Source organism: Protopterus annectens, chromosome 5.part0, assembly GCF_019279795.1.
Source record: "Protopterus annectens isolate FY-2018-M chromosome 5.part0, PAN1.0, whole genome shotgun sequence".
NCBI classification, from domain to species: Eukaryota; Metazoa; Chordata; order Ceratodontiformes; family Protopteridae; genus Protopterus; species Protopterus annectens.
Window position 1 is genome coordinate 735,464,096 of NC_056735.1, and position 20,735 is coordinate 735,484,830.

Sequence of the window (20,735 nt, forward strand, 5' to 3'; positions counted from 1 at the left end):
TGTCACTGTTCTTGGTCTCTTGATTGATTGTAGTGGCTCTTCCCAGAGCCTTTTCTGACTTATATTTAGTAACTGCATATTTTTCCCTCTGCTTATGTTCATTTTTTGTGTGAAAGAATTTAGGAAAGTGGAGCAGGACCCCCTTCTAAGACATTCACCAGAAGAATACAGTCTAGTAGTAGGCGACTGTGTTTGTAAGTATGCGTGTGAATTAATATCTTAAAAGGTCAAGGCTATATGTATCAATCTTAAGTTATATTAAGATCCAACCATCAACTCAGGCTGATATTGCAAATAATTAAAAGGATATTTCTTGCCGTGAAGGGAAAAAAAAATTTTGTGGAGTCCCCAAGATTCTTTTCAAAAAGTATTTAAATCCAGTTTATAATGCAGTAATAAACATGGAAATGGACTTCCTCAGATCTAATGTTCATCTCTGAGACATCATAAATTATAAAGTTTAAGGATCCTTTGATCAAGGTGGGTTAGGGAGGCGCTTTCATTGATAAAGAAGTTATGTCTTATCATAAAGTTCCATCTGCGTTGTCAGTCTTTATCTATTCTTGACCTGTCAGTTACAGTTCCAATCCCCAGAACCTATCTGGGTGTTATATAACTCGCATCAGACAAAAATCTCTTGAGTTGCAAGTCTACCCACATTGCCCTTCTCCACATTACCTCAGATCGAGTTTGCAATTAGACAGAAGATGACTTTGTAAAATATAAGTCAAAAACCTTGTCCAAGGTGTCCCTAATTATAAAAACCCAAACAGGATGTCGCTCCACCAGAAGTCTAAAGGAGGGGGCAGGCAGGAAGGACACAAGAATAGGTGAAGATAGACAGCATAGAAGAAATGTTATGGTAAGACATAACTTCTTTATCTTATGTTGTCAGTCTTCATGTATTCTTGACATGTGGGACAGATTCCCCAACTACCTTAGATCCTGAGTGGCCCTATGGAAGAATATTCCTGAGGACCATAGAACCAAAGGAGGCTCTTCCTGTGGAGACCATATCCAATTTGTAATGAGTAATAAAGATATGTGGCCTAGCCCACGTTGCAGCTGAGCAAATTTCTGACATGGAAGCTTTGGAATGAAAAATAGCTAACCTCACCTTATATATGGTAGAATATGCCTTGACTGGCATAGGGAGCTTCATCTTAAGTTTCGTGTAAGTGAAAGAGATTCACTTGCTTCACCACTTGGACAGAGTTACCTTGGATACTGGTTTGCCTAAAGTTGCACTCACAAATGATACAAGTAACTGATCTGATTGCCTAAATTGTTTAGTTCTATCAAGATAGAAGCACAGTTGCATGTGTACTTCGAGCAGGTGCAGGCAGTATTCACCTTTATTTGAAAAATTTGGGAAGAATACAGGCAAGTCTGTGGACTGGTTGATATTGGTCTCTGATGTCACTTTAGGAAGGAAAGTAGGATTTGTTCTGAGTGTCCTTCTAGAAAACTAAATAAGGAGCTTTAGAACTTAAAGCCTGTAATTCGGAGATTTGCCTCATCAAAGTTACAGCTATGAGAAATAATGTCTTCCAAGAAAGAAATTTTAAATCACAAGTCATTGCAGGTTCAAACAGAGGTGAAGTAAGTGACTGTAACACAAGAGTCAGGTCCCATGGTGGAAGAGGGTCTTTATAAGGGGGCTTCAAGCAGAGTTTGCCCTTAAGAAAACCCTTACAAAGTCTGTGAGAAATTAATGGTTGGTCCCCGATACCATTATGGAAATTTGAGATTGCTGCCATGGTAACCTTTATAGCAGAAGTAGAAGCTTCTATAATAAAGGGGGCATCTAGAATCTCCAGAATTTTCTCTACTGGCACTGAAAAGGGGTCCAGACCATTGTCAAAAGCCCAAATAGAAAAGCTCTTCCATTTACTCCGGTAGAGATTTCTGGTAGATGGTTTGTGGGATGCCAACAAAATGTGTTGTACAGGGGAAGGAATATCCTTATGCCTGGTGACTACCACAATTGGACAAACCAGTCAGTCAGCTTGAAAGTAGGAAGATTGGGATGCAGTAGTCCCTGGCAGTGGGACAAGAGGACTCCATAGGCGGTGTAGTAGATGAGGCCAGAGGAAGGGAAAACCATATCTGTTGAGGCGAGTAAAGAGCAATGAGGATCATCCTGCTTCTCAATCAAGCTGCTTTCTTGAGAAAAAGAGGGATCAGAGGGAAAGGGGGAGGCATAAAGGAGACCCGGGGCCAGTCGAGGAGAAGAGCGTCCCTGGGGGACTTCCCCTGAGGGGGAATCATGGCAAACTAGCTTCTGCACTTGTTGTTCAGGGGTGAAGCAAACAGGTCACAACAAGGCTGGCTACAATGAAGAAAGATCTCCTTCACAACTCTGGAGTTCAGAGACCACTCATGAGGCATGAGGGTACATCTGCTTAGTTTTTTTGGCAATCACATTTGAACTCCCTGGGATGTGCATTGCTATCATAAAGAGGTTGGACGTTATAGCCTGTTGCCACACTCAAAGGGCTTCTTGACACAAAGGGTAAGACTTGGTTCCCCCCTGTTTGTTTATGTACCAGACTACCGACATGTTGTCCAACTGTATACCTATAATTCCTTATGGTAAGACAGAGTGAAACGGTTGCAACTACAGAAGCACTGCTCTTAGCTGTAGAACATTGATATTCAAATTGGCCTCTGAGGGAAAGCAAGTGCCTTGGACTGTCTTCCCAAGGTAATGCCCCCCTAATCTGGGAAGCATCCATGGACACTATGACCTTGGGCTGAGGGGGAACAAAGTAGCAGCCTTGAAGAATCTCCTCCGAGTGCATCCTCCAGGATAGGTCATCCTTGCATCGACTGGAAATGAAAATTGGATGATTCAAGGGATGAGTTAGAATATTCCATTGATTCGCAAGTAACCACTGGGGAAGTCTCATATGAAATCTTGCCAATGGGACCAGTGTGATCATTGCTGCCATAGAACCCAATGCCTGCAGAATTAGATAAGCAGGAATTTTGTTTGAGTGAAGAAGAGGGAAGACCTGCAGCTGAATTTTCTGCAACTCGTGCAGAGGAAGTGATGCTATGCAAGAAACAGTATTGAGGTGAGCTCTGATAAACTCCATGTCCTGAGAAGGGGTCAGTTGGGATTTCAGAGTATTTACTGTGTTGCCCAACTGACTGGCTAGTTCCAGAATGTAGTCCGTAGTCTGAAGAAGTAGATGCCTGGTGGGAGCAGTGAGGAGCTAGCCTAAATAAGAAAACATTTGGAATCTGTGCAGCCTCAAATGTGCTGTCTGCTGTCATACATTTGGTGAACACCCTGGGGGCTGTGGTGAGGCCAGAGGTCAGCACTGTGAATTGGAAATGACTGGCTCCCAAGTGGAAGCGGCAAAACTTTCTTGAGCATTTGTCCACCTTTATGTGGTAATACATGTCTTAAAAGACAATAGAGCACATCCAGTCGTCTTTCTCTAAGAAGGGGAGAATTGACTGAACCATGACCATCCAGAATTGTACTTGTTGAATGAATTTGTTTAGAATACAGAGATCCAAAATTGGTCTCCAGTCCTCCGTTTTCTTTGGCACTAAAAGAATCTTGAGTAAAACTAGGATCCTAGTTGGTCTGGTGGGACTTCTTGTATGACTCTTTTTCCAGCAGCTTTTGTATTTCTATTGCTGCTTGAACTCTCCGACTGAGTGGAATGTCAGGGAGTCTTACTGGGATTCTTGGTAAAGGGTGAAGGGAATTCGATAACCTCTGGAAATGATCCTTAGAACTTAGACATCGGTGGTAATGTGTCGCCTGGACTTTGGGTGCAAAGAAAACCTTCCCCAAACTGCTTCCAGAGGTAAGCAATCAAGCCTCCTTTCAGGACAGCTGGTAGGATTGACCAAGAACGAATCCCTGGAGCCCTGATTCTGTGGACCACTCCTGCCTCTGGGATGGCATCTTCCACTATAACTGCCCCCTCTGCCCCAAGGGGAGTCCGAGCCACATGTGTCCTGGAAAGGTTTTTGGGATTTCTTGAACTGCGTCTTACCACTCCTTTGATACCTGGAATAAGGTCGTTGAGGAGTGGAAAAATGTACACCCACAGCAGACAAAGTCTGTCCATCCTTTTCACACCTGGACAGAGTTTCCTTCACTTTGGGACCAAACAAAGAGGATCCTTCAAAGTGAGCATTAACGAAAGAAGACTTGAATGGTTCTGCAAACTCGCATAGCAATGCCTGAAGCTGCTGTCCTGGTCGCCCCTTCGGCTGCATGTGCAATGATCCTCATGGACGAGTTTGAGATAGACTCCAGTGTAGCTAGCTGGGAGAACACGTTTTCCTGGACCCCCTCAATGACATTTCCCACCAGAGTATCTGACAACTCATTGACCAGGTCCCTTTGAAGTCTAGTGAAGTGTGCCAAAAAGTTCAAGGACCTGGTGGAAAAGGTCAGTGATCCATAGACCCGCTTCCCAAATCTGTCCATCACCCTGGACTTCCGGTTCGGAGATGGACAGTAAAACTTTCCTCGGCTAGTTCATTTTTAATGGCAGCCGCCACCACCCTGGCATCTACTAGCCCTTAGCCCAATGCATTTGGTTTTCTGGAACAGTAAGGATTTTGTCAGGTGTCCGGGGGACTGGTTCCACAGGGTCATAAGTCTTCCAAGCCCGCTGAGCAATTAATTTAATTAAATCATCAGCGGGCGGGGTCACCCAGGAGGTGGATGGGCATGTACCAAAGACCTGCAAGTACGCAGATTCCTCCGAAGATGAGCCTTTGGACTTCCAATCACCCCTCTGTTTCAGGATCTCCAGGATGTCTCCAAAGGAGACATTTTCATGGGATGACCGTGGGGAACCCTCCCCATCATCGAAACCTGTGTCCTCTGTGATGGATTTTTCAGGAGAAATGAGGTGATTCCTCTTACACAATCTCTTCCTAGGGGGCTCCTCAGTTTGAACATTTGAGGAGGACTCACATTGGGGAGTGCCTTTAGAAGGCAAGTCTTACCACCGTGGGGTGCACTGTCCAGGGGTAGATGTTGGGCTGAAGTAAAAAAAAAAACCTGCGGTCCCAGGGTAAGACTCCAGCAGTCCAGGAGCCAACTGAGATGATTCAGTGCCTAAGGCTCTTTCCATAGCCTGAAAAGCAGGAGCTCGGAACCAAGACTGACAAACTTGGAACGGGAGTCACACCCCACCCCGAGAGCCACACCTGACAGACCGGAACTGAGGACAAGTCCTCAGCTAACGCAGCCAGAAGAGACACAGTCAGCCCCAGAGAAATACTCGGAACTGGCTTGAATCTCCCAGGCTCAAGGGTGAAGACATGGTCCCTGCGATCTGACAGTGCCAAAGACACTGAGGGAGCCAGAGCTAGACTCTGCATTGAAGGCAGAAGTGTTGTTGGCACCGAAGCCATCAGTATCTGGGACATCTAAGTCGAGAGCTCAAAGGCCTGCATCGAGGTTAGAGGAGGAGAACGAATAGGGGTGAATGTAGAAAAATCCTCTGCACCAGAAGGGAGAGGGGCTTGAGAAGAGGACAGGAGACCCTGGGCTGTCAAGATCTGATCCACCAACCTAACAATATTGACCTCAGAAAGACTTCTGGTGGAGCAGGTGGATAACCCAGAAGGTGACACGGGTCTGTCCAGAAATGGACTAGGGAGCTGGCCATCGACGGGTCCACAGATAGGGGAATAGGTATACCTGGGTTCCGTAGATACCAGTAATTTTGGCACCATCTAATGTACTGGGGAAATAGGTGCATAAATAGAAGGAGTGACACTCTGCACTGACACGGTCAGTCATGGTCAAGGTTGGAGTCGAGATAGTGGAACTTGAAATAGTTGCAGTAGCCGATGCAGAAGTCACTGGTGAAGCTTTCTGTGTCATAGATTTTGACTGCTCTGAGAGGCTAGGAGCCTTAGCTTTCGGATCCAAAGATGAACCCCTCTGATGCATGTTTATGCTTTTGACCGGAGGTGACTGGTCAGCCTTGGACAAGTTTTCTTCGAAAGGGGCTTTAAGAAGCCCTTTGAGAATCAATTTGTTCTTCCTCTCTGCCAGAGTTCCATTACTGAAACCCTGGCAAATGGAACAGTCCACGCTCAAATTGGGGAACAGCGAAACAGTAAACCTAGGATTCATGGGTGTCTGAGTTTGGCATTTTCCTGCCTCACTCTACACATTGCTTAAACCCCATAGTGGAGCTTTTCGGTTTTTCTGCCATATTCCTTGGCAACAGACAGGAAAGTTAGAAAGAGAGAGAAAAGAAAGTTTGAAATAGGTACTCAATCACCCAAAGGAAAGAAGAGAAAAATCTACCAGCAATGGTAGACAGACTACCAGTTGTAGAGAGAGAGAGAGAGTAAAGGGAAAGTCTACCAATGATGGTTGAGGACTATTTACCAATAGCAAAGGAAAATTACAGCACACTCGCCACAGATAGACTAAGAGAAAAAGATAGAAAGAATTAGGAGTTGAATAGAAGGATAATAACAGTAAAATTATACTTGGCTACAAGAGAGATGGCTGACGTGTGATGTAAGAGAGGCAAATGAGATCTGGGGTAATGATGAGAGAGGCATTGTGTGTACACTTGCAGTTCGGGAGATTTTTGGCTTACGCGAGCTATATAATGGACAGATCAGTTCCAAGGATCAGAACCATAACCCACAGGTCAAGAACAGATGAAGATTGACAACATCAGATCATATCCTTATTGTCATCCACCTAATGCAACCTCAGAATAATTCACAGTCATATCTGATTTGGAGGATTCTAAGATCTGCAGTCAGTGAATTTAAATTCCTGACTGATAAGGTGCTGAGGATGTGTGTGAATGGGTTGTTGTACTCTCCTGTTTGAGCTAAGGTTCTATAGTCCATTGCAGGGGGGGGGGGGCTTGAAACAAAAGTGATGCTAGTTGGTTGTCTGTGGGCTAATTGGCGTATGAGCTGTTGGCTGTCTCAGTTTTGCTAGGAGGCCGAAGGGTTAGTTGATACCTGATGGGATTTGTATTAATTTTATTACAACTTCATTGAAATTTTTTCCGGAATGAATTCCTGTGTTTTAGACCGAACTTTACTAAACACTTACTATAGCCACTATTGCTGTTCAGTGTGAACATTTAACTGCACAAAAATGTATTATTTTGTTAATATCGGACATTATTCATTAACCCTACATATTGCACTCTGTTTATAAATCGGGTATGAAATGGTTAGTCTTGTCCATATCCTAGAATTATTCAGATGTTTAAAACTCTTAAAATGTGTTGCGTCTTTCCAAAATATAGATACTCTCTAAATAACAAGGGTGCTTTGTTAGTGAGGGAGATTTAGATGCATGGCTTTAGCTAGATTCAGTATTGGATTGGGGGCCAGAAGCAAAACATCGAGGTTAGATGATATAGTGTGTTCACACCCCTGTAATTCATATTACCACCCCTTCTACCTGAGCAGCCCTTAATTAACTAGAGACAAAGTGGTTGAACCCTTGGCATGGTCCCAGTTGTAACTACTGTCGCTTTATCCTAACAAACCTCGTCCCAATTGCACTGGTGTTCAGGCCAAGAGACAGGACCTCAACCTCTTGCAACCAACTGCCTGATTAAATGACCAATGGTTAGCACACTCGGCACTCTACACATTGCTTAAACCCCATAGTGGAGAATTTATTGTTTGGTCTCCTAGCAAAACCCAGGAGTCTGATACCTCATATGCTGATTTGTCAGTAAACAACCATTTGTAACCACTTTTGTCCCTACCTACTTACCTCCAATGGACTAGACACCCTCAATTTGGACTCTGAAGTAAAAGAGCCCATCCACATACACCCTTAACACCCTGTTGGCTAAGAATTTAAATCCACCAACAAGAGAACTTAGAAACCTCCAAAGAGAAGATGATGGAGCATTATTTTGAGCCAGACTGAAGGAGATGACAGTAAAACCTTTATTATTTATCATATCCATTCCCCATCCTGTCTCAATCAAAGCAAACTTAAACTGTACAATCCACACTATGTAAGTACTTAAAGTTGTATCTGAGGCAGTCCATTAAAATATGGATAAAAGTGGTTATCTAGAATACCTATTAATACTGCATTACAAACTCCATTTGAATAATTTTTTATAAAGTAAAATACTTAAAAAGGACCTATTGAACTCCGGAACAATGTTTTTTCCCCTTTTACAACAAAACTTTGTAACATGGTAGCTCAGATGTTTTTGAAGATCTGCATTTTCACTGTGTACCCCCATATAGCTATCTTGCATATGGTTATGAAATGTAACAGTGTGTACTCTGTGTTTCTCCTGCTTACCTCTTTTTACACCGTCAGTTCTACAGTGTAAACTATAATGCTGTTATATTTAATGTTACATTATCTGTTTTGCTGTATCAGTCCTGTAATATAAGCTGTAATGCTGCTATATGTGATTAGTTTGCATTCTTTATTTGTAATTGCCAATGGCCTGAGTCATATCTGAAATGGCTCCACAAACCAAAGTAACCACCTGTTTAACAAATGTAAAAATAAATAAAATAAAAAAATAAAATATACACTCAGTACGTTCTTGCATAGCATAGAATAACAGTTTCTGGGACTGTATTTTCTTGATTGTTTGAAATTCAGTCTCTTCCTAATGGCACAATATGGCATACATCTTCTAGGCTGTCATGTTTTGTTTTCCCTTTATTTGTCCATAAATCCTTATATTTTCAGAAAAGTTTTTTTGAAATCTGGGAACTTTGCCAGACTTACATTACCTTGCTGGAAATTACATGCTGTTATTAGATGTTTCTCAATTTTAACAGAAAACACTTGATTTTAAAATAGTATAATAATTATAATTTGACTGACTTTTTTGCTCCTTTCAGAATGCCAGTGATCAAAAGACTGAAATGGAAAAAGTTAAACAGAAGATAGCAGACGAGGTTTCAAAGATTGAAGAGAGAAAACGGAAAATTGATGATGAACTCAGAGAAGTTCAGGTACTGAAAGTGTAAGATGCTTAATAAAAAAGAAAACCCACAGCAGTCAAAAGAAAAATAACTAACAGTAATCTATGCCTTTCACATGTATAAATGAATTCATCAATGTTTAGCACTAGTTAATTTTCATTTGTAGTCCACGATTTTGGCTTACCGGGCTCAGGTTTGAACTTGTGTGTTTATTTCTTTATAATTGCTGCTGCTATTCTAAACATTTTGGTGCATCAGGAACATCACTGTGAGCTGCTGAACATTAGAATTCACAATTTTAACCTTTACTAAGCAGTGGAACTGTGAGAGAAAACTTGAAGATTTATTTTCATTTAGAAAGAATTAAGTTGTATATGAATCAAGCCGTTTAGGCAAAACATTTTTAAACTGAAATGAAATCTGAATTTCTGAGAATCTGGTTCTTTAGAAATGTGTACTTTTGACTTTAGACTATGATGTGACAGGATCTGATTGTTAACATCTGTCAGGGCCAGCATTGCTCTGATTAATACTGATGCATGGCATCATCCATGTAACTCCAGGGCATGAAATTGCTCATGCTTCGAGTACTTCAGCTCCATCTCTGTCTCACTGAAACTATATTGCCTTTTTATCAACTGCGTTACAGCTGTTACAAAACATATTGTTCGTTCTACGTTGTTTACCATTTCTGAATTTGCAGATTATTTTTGTAGTTTCTGCACTTTATTATTATTATTTACTGTATATGTCTGTTTTCCCACTTGAGCCAATTTAATTTTGTCCTCTACTACCAGTCATTCAAAAAGGGTATGTAGGTTTGAATATTTCCACTGTTTGAGGAGTTTTAGCTTATTTATTTTGCTTTGAAGTATGTTATTGCAGGTAGCTACCAGAAATCAGTTACATGCCATCCCTTGTTTGAACTGTAAGCAGTTCTTTGCCTTAGTCTTCTATGTTTTAAATTGTTCTAATCATGATATCTAAAATAAGCAAAGTAGCTTTAACCATGTATGGTTAGTCTAGGACTGAAAAATTAAATGAACTTCCTGTTTTTGATAAAAGTTTGACATCCTAGAAGGGTAGCTTGTATTTTTCTTCACCTTTCCTCTGTTAAATGTTTCTTGCTTAACATGATGAATATTTAAGTAACTTGCAGAAGTGTTTTTTTAAACGCCATTGAATAAAAGATGAAGTATGGCTTTATTGTTCATAGAGAATGAATTAAAGGTATGTATGTATTTTCTACTTTCTAGGTGAAGTGTGTTCAGTACTTTTTCTGCTGTACGTTTGCATTCACTGTTTTTCTTTCTTAGTTGCTAATTCTGAGCTGGACCTGGGTGGCCTATCTTTCACCTTTTATTACCATTAACTATTTGATGTTGATGTCTTTTTCACTTTAAAAGTGATTGTTCAGTACATAAAAGCCTTTTTTTGATACTTTCAGCAGATGGTTTTGCTGCCTGTGTAATTGAGGTATTGGCCAGTCTTTCAATATGACCACTTGCTGATGATACAGTCCTTCCCAGCGATATAGTCCTTAGACATCCATTTGAGGTCACCTAAGGGTACAGTTCTCATTCTTTATTTAAACCCTTAATGCTCATACATTGTGATTTTGCTTATGTATAAGATGATGGAAACCTTTGTCTTTGGTCCATTTCAGATAAGATTTCTGAATGTGATTAGAGTGGGTTATGCAACTGCATAGTTGAAGTATGATGGCCTGTACTCGTATATAAGATTACCTTTGCTGTTTTACTTTTGCAGTATTGCAGCTCAGTCCCACCACATTCAGCAATCTGATTTATATCCATGTCATCACAAGGATAGGAAATACCATCAAAAAGAAAGCTCCAAAATATTCAAGAACATTTTCATTTTCAAGTGACATACATCTTTCTTTCATGTGCTTCCTGTGAGTCTTTATTTTTAGCCCTTCAGCCACTTAGTTGTTTTAGCACAGTTACGTGTTACGTTAGGACTGATATCTTAAGACTTCTCTTGTATGTAGTCAGGTATCCTTTTCAAATGCAACCTCTTGAAAGGAACTGACTTATTTATATGTGCTCTGTAATAGCGCCATACCTTTTATTTACATTTTATTTAACACATTTATTGAATTATCACTCAAGAAACAGGCAAAACATACATTCATTTAAAAGAAAACAGACCATATTAACATGTTTACAGTTACAAATGTTATACTGACCATATTAACGTGTTCACAGTCACAAATGTTATACATCACATATATTCTTTTATATAGTCATCATCAATCTAACATTACATACATTGCTCAATTCCTGCCTTTCCTTAAATCTCATTCCTTCTCTAACATTTTTCTGAATGTATTGTTCTCACAATTTCCTACCTTTTTCTAAAGATCCCTCTTTCACTCCTTTTATCTCTGTTACAGTATTCACTACTTCAAATACAGTTGGTTTAGACTTTGATTTCTATTTTTTAGTAATTGCTTTTTTGGCAGCCATTAGAGTTAAACTTAACAAGGCCTTGCTATGTGTAGGCAATTCAGATCCCCTGTCCCAGCTCAAAAAATAATTTCCTAAGTTACACCCATTTTCTCACCTAATATTTCTAACAGAGTATTCTGTAGGAAACTTTTAAAGTCTAAAACCGATACTAGGAGAAAAATCCACGGAACTCATTGTAGGTATTATTCCAGAAGTACTTTAATATCAGTGAATATACAATATATATAACTTATGAACTTAAAAAAAAAACTGTCAGCACAACTTAAAAGTTTGAACGATAACTTAAAAATTTGAACAATAAGCGCTTTTCTCTTGTACACTACCAGGACTTCATCAGATAAAGTTCAGTTTATTCCATCAGTTAAATAACCCACTCACAAAGCACATAGTTCCATTAAACATTAATAGAATGTCTTCATTTAACCCACACACATAACAATAAGTCCAAAATTCAGTGTATTGCTAAAAAAATAATTCTCACATGTTCAACACTTGGAAACAGACTTTTCATATTTCCCAAACAGATATTTCATCTTCTTTGTAATGCTTTTAATCTTAAAATACTAACAGTCGAAATGTGTTCATTTAGCACCAGTGAATTGGTTCCATTTAAGACTAACTGCAAATAGAGTTCTGTATTTTTGAGGAAGACTGCCCAAGGCCCACCCCCTGGATGATAAATTTAAACCAATGTTTCTCATTGGCCATAATGTGTTTTGAAAGAGCATTAGTAATTTTTCTTTTCATAATTTCATAACCATGCTCGTACATACGTTCTTTTAAGGTACATTCTGTTTTTTCTATGTAGTATGCTTCTCAGAGTTGGCATAAAGCTGCGTAAACCACCCCTTTTGTTTGACAGTCATATCTGCCTGAGATTTCTATTTTACACCTTCCTATAGTCAGTTCTTTAAAAGCAAAATGTATTTACAGAAGCTACATCGACCACAATACCACATACCACAAGTTGTCATAGTTCTTATTTTTACTAAAGACCTTTCTAAGAGTGTTTTTATACTCATACCGTTTTATAGACAAAACAAGGGCGTTCATAAATTTTATCCCTTATATTAACATCATCCTTCAAGATGGACCAGTTTTTTTCATGATTTGTTTTATTTTATCACTCCCAAGTTAAACATGGTCACACAAGCGCACTTAAGCCTGTCCTCAACTCTAACTTCCCCAGTATCCATTTCTAAGTCCACATTGTCTTGGTTCAAAATCGGTTTAAAATACCCTATTGCCCTCTTATGAACTACTTCATCCCTTAAGTTATTTATAAGTTCCACTGGGTATCCTCTTCTTAGAAACATTTTACTCAGGTTTCCACATTCCTCCAAGAAATCTACTTCCCTTGTTACCATTCTGGCCATTCTATTTTTAATGACTGGCTGCATAAAACTGTCAACTTTGAGTTAACTCCAGTAGTAGTCAGTAGCATGTTACTTGTCTCACTGGAAGAAATAGACTATAAACTTCTAAAAGTAAAAAAAAAAACTGCGATTAGAAAATAACATCTCTGGCTGATAAAAAAATATGCCTCTCCTGTTTATAAAACTAAAGGGACTAAAACATTTTCACTGCTTGTATCTTGCTTCATATCTATAAACAATAGCTTCCAGCTTCTCGATATTTTGTATTATCTTTTGTTTAGTCTCTTCCACATATCCTTAGTTGCAGTAACAGAATCCTTTATAATCCATACTCCTAAATACTTCATTTTTAGAATGTTGTTTAAGTTTGGGTATTGCTGAACCAATTAATTTGTGGGTTCATAGTTTGCAGCTATAGCCTTTGTTTTATCTTCATTCCTTTTATATTCAGAAAATACTTGAAAATATCTCAAAATGGTTCATAACATTAAGATGTCATTTTCCGTTTTTATCAGGTACAAAATAAAGCCAACCTTTCTTGATTATCATACCAGTTATGTATTTGAATTTCTTTGCCCTGCCTGGTTCCTCTGTTCAGACTCAGCTTGTTAGAGAGGAACACTCCCACTTAAAATTGTCTTGATCCCTCATGTATCCTCCTAATTAATCTTATTATTGTAGCAGGGAATGCAAATGCTTTCATTGTCGTGCTTATAAAATCCTAGCTTACTCTATCAAATGCTTTCTCTGTGTCAAGACCCACCAATAACAGCAGTATTTTCTTACATTCTACTTCCCTGTGGATCATCATTGCTCTTTTAATGCTGTCAGATGTTTACATCCCCTCCACAAAACCACATTGATCTGTATCTGTCAGTTTTGGCAACACCTTTGCCATTTATTTAGCTATTGTAGACATAAACAGATTTTAATCATGGTTTAAAATTGAAATGGGCCCATGTGAATATGAAGCTGGGTCTGATGAGTCTTTGCTATTGCTAGGTATTACAGCCACCCCAACTTTCTTTCAGGATGTTGGTGCTTCCCCTCCTTTTAAAACACTGTTGAACAATACCTTCCACATCTTTATCATGTTCTTCCTAGCTTCCAAACTTCCGAATATCATCTATTCTTGGAACTTTCCTGCAGATTAATTATATGTCCCTAGTTGTATCTCATCTCCCCCTATCTTGACCGTTGTTGAGTCTCATCTACCTCTAACCTTGGCTTTCTTAAATCTGCCATGAATATTTACATTTCTACTGTTTCTTGATTTCCACATTTCTCTGCTTTACTCAAAATTTTCTTAAAATTTTTGAAATCTCTCTGACTCCTATACAGGATCTGTTGCAACAGTGAGGATGTATCTGGGGAACCTAGAAGGGAAAATATAGCAAAGAAGTTACATTTCTGAAGAAATTTATGAAAATATTTGGTATGGAAGATGAGAAATCACTAGTAAGAACTTGGAGAGCATTTACATATTATTCCCAAAGATACAATCACTGAGCTAAACTAGATAGAAGTTATATTTCACAGGAACATGTACATTTAATTGAAAGCTTCAACACACATGCAATAACTGCTTCTGACCATGTGCCAGTAACAACTAAGTTAAAAATGTAGTGTAATGAAATAAAAATGAAATACTGGTGCTTTCCCACCTGCCTGTTAAAAAGAGATTAACTTAAGGAATGGGTAGTGGAAATGTATTTAATAGTTATTAGGAAAGATAGAAATTTCTTTAAATTATAGGTAGTGAGTGGGTTATTTTTCTTGTTATAAGCTTCCTAAGTTTGACCACAACCTTTTTTTTTACTTTCTGTTGCTTAAGTCTGTGTGCTTAAAGTTGTTTGTGCTCTGGAGTCATTATCAAAAAGCAGTTGCTTAACAATGATGTTTCTAAACTCATGCATATTATTCAGATGCTCACTTATTTTCTCTTTAGCACTCTGCAGTTGAGTCTCTTTTTGTTCTGTGACATTCTCCTTATTCTGCATTGCCTTAACCTTTGTCAACCCCTTAAATAATTCTTCTTGCTTCTTAACCTTATCTGTTTTTATTTCTACCCTATTTTTAAACTCCACTTTTATTTTACCCTACTCACTAGCTATGTAATATAATAAGTTAATTCTCTCAGAGTTCCTACTACTGAATTCATGTCTTGCATACCAAATATCTTTGTAAATTTGTTCAGAAAGTTACTTTTTGTTATATTTTTCCCTTCTACGTCCCCAGATACATCATCACTATTGCAAATCAAGCTCCAGTTACCACCTAAAATTAATATTCCTTGCTTGAAAGATTATCTCCGCTAAATTAATTTAAGCTCCATAGTAGCAGTTGTAGGTGGAGTATACATGCATGCTAGTGTAATCCTTCTCCCTTGCCATTCTACAACAAATCAACAAATGTACCATTGTTATCTTTTTTCCTCTTTTATCACTATTGGAACTCCTGTAGCAATTAGTTTAAGTACCCCCATTTCCTTTGTCCCTGATATTCTGCTGAATATCTGTCCTGAAATCCTTTCTTTATGAAATTCACATGCTCATTTGCCTCCAAATATGTCTACTGTAGCACTATTGTTTGCATGCTGTGTTTCTTAATATAAGTCAATATTCTTACCTTTTTTGTTTGTCTAAACGTTCATGCTTCAGAATAATATGGTTAAGAAGTTATTATTCCCAACTATTTTATATGGCAGCTCTTTTAAATGTCTGTTTCCAACTTTTGTGTTACTTGCATCCACTAACTTTTGATAGGCTGATCTATTATACAGTTGTTTCTTGTCATCTCCGTTTGAAGCTATGCCACATTTTTCAGGGTTTTTTATTTTACTGAAACCATCCAACAAAAAATAAATATATCCCAGAACCTGCTCATGTGCTTGTTACAGCTTGTACTCCTACTTAAACTAATTGCCCTCTGTTCTTATCTTATTTTTATTTCCTTCTCAAATGTATAAAACAGCTTATATGTTTTCAGAAAACATTAAATCTGATGTCAATCTTAATCTGTTCTTCACTGTTGGGTGTTGGTTCCGATCCTTGAAACTGGTCTGGTTGTTATACAGCTTGCACCAGCCAAAAGTCTCTGAAGCTAATACTCTACCCACAATACCCCTCTCCCATTTACCTCAGATCTTTGTTTGCCACTCTTAAAGCAAGACGCATCAGCTGACTCTCCCCTCGCAGATAAGTAAATTTTAAAATGTATTGGTCTTTCTTCCTTCCTTCCTTTCTTTCTTATAAAGCTTTAATAGTTTTCATTTTTCTACCTACCTTTTCCTCTGTGAGCATGTTTCCATACCTATTGGTATTCTTTCCCTTCCATCGCTGGTAGTCTTTCTTCTCTCTTTTTTTTTTTTTAACCATTTTGGTAGTTCTTTCTACCATTGTTGGTAGAACTTCCTCTTTTTCATCCTTTTCTTCATTTTGTGTGTATGTGTTTGTATGTATGTGATGTGTTTGTTGACTTCTCTTCTGCCATTTGTCAACATGGCAGAAAAGTCCAAGAACATGACTGGTTTTAAGCAGTGCTAGGACTGCAGCAAAAAATGCCTAACTCTGACGGACATTCTGCCTGTGTGTATTGTCTAGGTGCTCTTCATTTGTACATTGAGTGCTGTATCTGCCAAGCCTTCAGTACTAGGGCCTTGATGGACCAACAAAATAAACTCATTCTTAAGCCCCCTTGGATGACGCTTTATCCTAGTCCAACAAGTCTCCTAAGGCCTCTGGTTCCAAAAGCAATCCCTCGTGGCTAACGTCTTCATCAGCACTGACATCAAGAAAGCAAAAGTCTCCTTCTATTGGTTCCTCCTCAGAACCGAGAGCTAAGGTTCCAAAGCTCTCTGAACTGATTCCTTCTTTAATACCAGTCATTTCAACACCTCCGGCACTGACTCCAGCACTAGCACTGGCACTGGCTCCTGCACTGACACCTCAGTTTCCACGTCAGTGTTAACATCTCCTTCTGCACTGCAGCAGGTCACTCCCCTCTCTTCAGTGCTGAAAATTGATCTGCTGTATACACCCAGGATGAAGTGTTCCCCTTCCATTGACCCCCTTCTGTGGTCAACTTCCCAGTCCCTTTCTAGAAAGCCCAGACTCTCCCTCTGGCATGTCTGTCTGCTCCTCCAGGAGTCTTACAGAAGTCGATGTGTTGAGGTTGATGGACCAGCTCCTCAGCGTGAGGAGTCTTTCTTCTTCCCAAACCCCTCTCCCTCCTGGAGCAGGGATTTTTTCTCCCAAGACCCCTCCTGCTATTCCTCCTCTGACCTTCACAGAGTCTTTAGAGCTCCCCACTCTAACTACTCAGGTTCCTATTGCTCTATCACTGATAGCCCCCTTGCCTTGATTTATGGTCTCTCTCTGATTTCCTTGGTTCCTTCAGAAGCAGTGGAGTCCCGAGATCATGGCTTCACTGTCAGCCCTGGGAGGTTTAAGTAGACTCCTATATTTTATTCGGAGTCATCCTTTCCTCTTGGCACTCCAGCGGCTAGGGGTCCTTCCTCGGCTCCGGCCTTGGAGGTTGGTCTCTCAGGGCAGGGTGTGAATCCAGTTCTAAGTTGGTCTTTCTCTGTTCTAGGCTTCAATCCCTCCTCATTGTGGCCTGCTTTCCAGGCTATGGAGTAGGCATTTGCCACCATAGGTTCTCAGGTGGCTGCTAATATATCGGAGTTTCATCCCCTAACCCCTTTTTACCACCAACCTTTGCGAGCAGACAGCAAACTCCAAGGTTGCAAGAAATTCCAACTGAGGACCACTCTTCTTCTGAGACCTCCTCAGACATTCCCAGTGAGGAGCCTCCTCAGAAGAAAATGTGTAAGAGGAAACATCTGGAGTCCCCTAAAGAATTCATCACTGAGGACACTGATTTCGATGACTGGGAGGGTTCCCCGGTCACCCCCAGAAGAGGGCTCCTTTTGGAGACATTCTTGAGAACTTTAAACAGAGAGTAACTGGAAGCCCAATGACCCTACCTCTTAGAAGTCTGTGCAACTTGAAAGCCTTTGGTTCTCACCCATCTACTTCCTGGGTGAACTCTCCCGCTGACAGTCTCATTAAACTGATCGCGGACTTGGAAATCTCCTGACTTCATAGAACCAATTCCCTGGAGACCAGATGAGATCCTTTCTGCACCTGAGGAGTACCAACATTGGGCTAAAGGACTAGCAATAGATGCCATGGCGGTGTCCACCAAAAGGGAAATCTCCGAGGAAAGTTCCTCTGTTCATCCCCCTAACCGAGAGTGTAGAGTGTTGGACAGATTTGGAAAGTCGGTCTATGCATCATCAAACTTTGCCTTAAGGTCCTTGAATTTTCTGGCACATTTTACTAGACTCCAGAGGGATCTGATCAAGGAACTATCAGACACCCTAGCAAGAGCTGTATCTGATAAGGTCCAAGAAAAAGTGGCCTCCCAGTTAGCTTCCCTGGAGTCTCTTTCCAACTCGTCCTTGAGGGTCATTTTACATGCAGCTGAAGGGACAACCAGGTCAGCTGGTTCAGATGTTGCTGTCAGACAACACTCCTGGATGTGTCTGTGTGAGTTTGCGATTCAGTCAGACAACATGTCTGTAGTCTGGTACATTAACAAACAAGGGGGAACTAAGTCCTACCCCATGTCAAGAAGCTCTGAGAGTGTGGCAGTGGTCTGTTTCCTCCAGCTGTTTCTGATAGCAATGCACATCCTGGACAGTGGACAAACTTTGCAGTTGCATTCTACTGCCTTAAGAGTGGTCACTCAATCCCGAGATAGCGAGGAAGATTTTTTGTCATTGGGCCAGCTTTGCTGCGACCTTTTGGCATCACCCCAAAACAAGTGCAGAAGCTACTTTGCCTTGATCCTCCCTCAGGGGGAGTCACCGAGGGATGCTGTACTTCTTGATTGGCCCCCAGTTCTCCTCTATGCCTTTCCCCCCTTCCCCACTTTTTCTCAAGAAAGCAGCCAGGTTGAGAAGGAAAGTGATTCTCATTGCACCCTACTGGCCTCAGTAAATTGGGTTCCCCTTCCTGTGGCTTCATTTAGTTCACCCTCCATGGATTTTGGACCTAGTTCCAGACCTGCTGTCTCACCCTCAGGGACAGGTGCAACCCAACCTTAAAAACTTCAAGCTGACAGCTTGGTTCCTCCAGTTCTACTAGTCACCAGGCATAATGATATACCTTTTTGAGTGCAGAAAATTCTGCTGGGTCCCATAGAACATCCACCAGGAAGCTCTACCTTAATAAGTGGAAGGAATATTCAACCTGGGCTTATGATAACGATCTTGACCCTTTCTCCCTTCCTGTTGGAAAAGTTCTAGAATGTCTAGCCATTCTTTTTGATCAAGGGGCCTCTGCCTCTACAGTTAAAGTCCATTTAGCTGCCATTTCTAATTTCCTTAATGGTTTTGGGGGCATTCCTCTAATTTCTCATAGACTATGTAAAGTGTTCCTCAAAGGAACCCTGCACTTGAAGCCTCCATTTAAAGACCCCTATTGCCATGGGATTTGACCATTTTTGTCCAGTCTTTGGCGCTTTCTCCTTTTGAGACAGCAGCAACATGTGACCTAAAGTTTCTTTCTTGGAAAACGCTTTTCCTCATGGCTGTAACTTCAGCAGGATGAGTTTCTGAGAAGCAGGCCTTATGCTCAAAATCTCCTTACTGAATTTTTCACAAGAATAGAGTTTCACTAAGAACAAATCCATCCTTTCTTCCAAAGGTAGTCTCAAAGTCCATCATTAATCAAACCATAGACTTTTCTGTATTCTTCCCCAATTTTTCAAACAAAGGCGAGTATTGTCCACATTTGCTGGATGTTCACAGACAGTTACATTTCTAAATCAACAGAACTAAAGAATTTAGAAAATCAGAACATTTGTTTGTTTCCTTCTCTGGCCCAACTTTAGGGAAGTCTGTTTCCAAAGTTACATTGTCAAAATGGCTAAGAGATTATATTACTTACAAATATAATAAAAACATTTTCAAATTACCTGCATCAGTGAGACCGCATATCACCAGGTCAATGACCACTTCAGCTGTTTTCCATTCCAAGACTTCCATGAATGAAATATGTGCAGCAGCAAAGTGGGGTACTCCACTTACCTTTATCACTCATTCCAAATTAGATCTGGTCTCCAGGGGAAGAGCTTCCTTTGGCTCTATGGTTCTCAGGAGTATCTTTCCATAGGAGCATCCAGGGTCTCAAGTAGCTGGGGACTCTGTCCCAACAGTCAAGAATAGATGAAGACTGACAACATCAGATAAAGAAGTTATGTCTTAGCATAACGTTTCATCTGTGTTGTCAATCTTCATCTATTCTTGGCATCCCACCTTCCTTCCCCCCCTGTGAATTCCTGGAGGAGTGAACTTTTGTCTTGGATGCATTGTTAGGATTCACCTTGAACATGGCTTCTTCATATGGGCTCATGGTTCTTCTGGCTTTCTCCAAGTCTGCAAACTCGATCTGAAATAAATGGGAGAGGGGCATTGCTGGTGGAGTATTACCTTGAGAGATTTTTGGCTGGTCCAGACAGGTTCCGAGGAATGGAGCTGATACCCAACAGTCAAGAATAGATGAGATTGACAACACAGATAGAATTTTGTGGTAATACATAACTTTTTTTTAAACTTAAGATGGAGTGCACAGGCTGTCTTTAAAAAGAACACTAAATTATACACTGATGTGTTAAATCCATTGAAGTATTTAGTTACCAGGAAAGCTGCTAAGTCTTATTCACTTCCATTAATTTCAAACTTTATTTTTATTTAGCTGCTTGCACTTGTACCTTTTAATTTTACTATTCCCTCCGCAAACAATGTTCAGAACTCTCAGGATTTATTATCTATACCTGTAGTTAGCTTATCCCCATGGAAACATAAAGACAAAATGTTCAACTGCCCTCAGATGCAGATTTCTCAACATAC

The 20,735-nt window shown here is 40.1% G+C and overlaps 1 protein-coding gene across 2 annotated transcripts in view; it reads left to right on the top strand.

Annotated features, from left to right (window-relative positions):
• Nucleotides 1-20,735, top strand: part of DYNC2H1 (dynein cytoplasmic 2 heavy chain 1) — a 6,555,988-nt gene that overhangs the window by 3,927,109 nt on the left and 2,608,144 nt on the right. For both annotated transcript variants that reach the window (XM_044072582.1, XM_044072581.1), the window contains one exon: nt 8,863-8,976. In XM_044072582.1, coding sequence (XP_043928517.1) covers nt 8,863-8,976 — 114 coding nt within the window. The remainder of the gene's footprint in view (nt 1-8,862; nt 8,977-20,735) is intronic.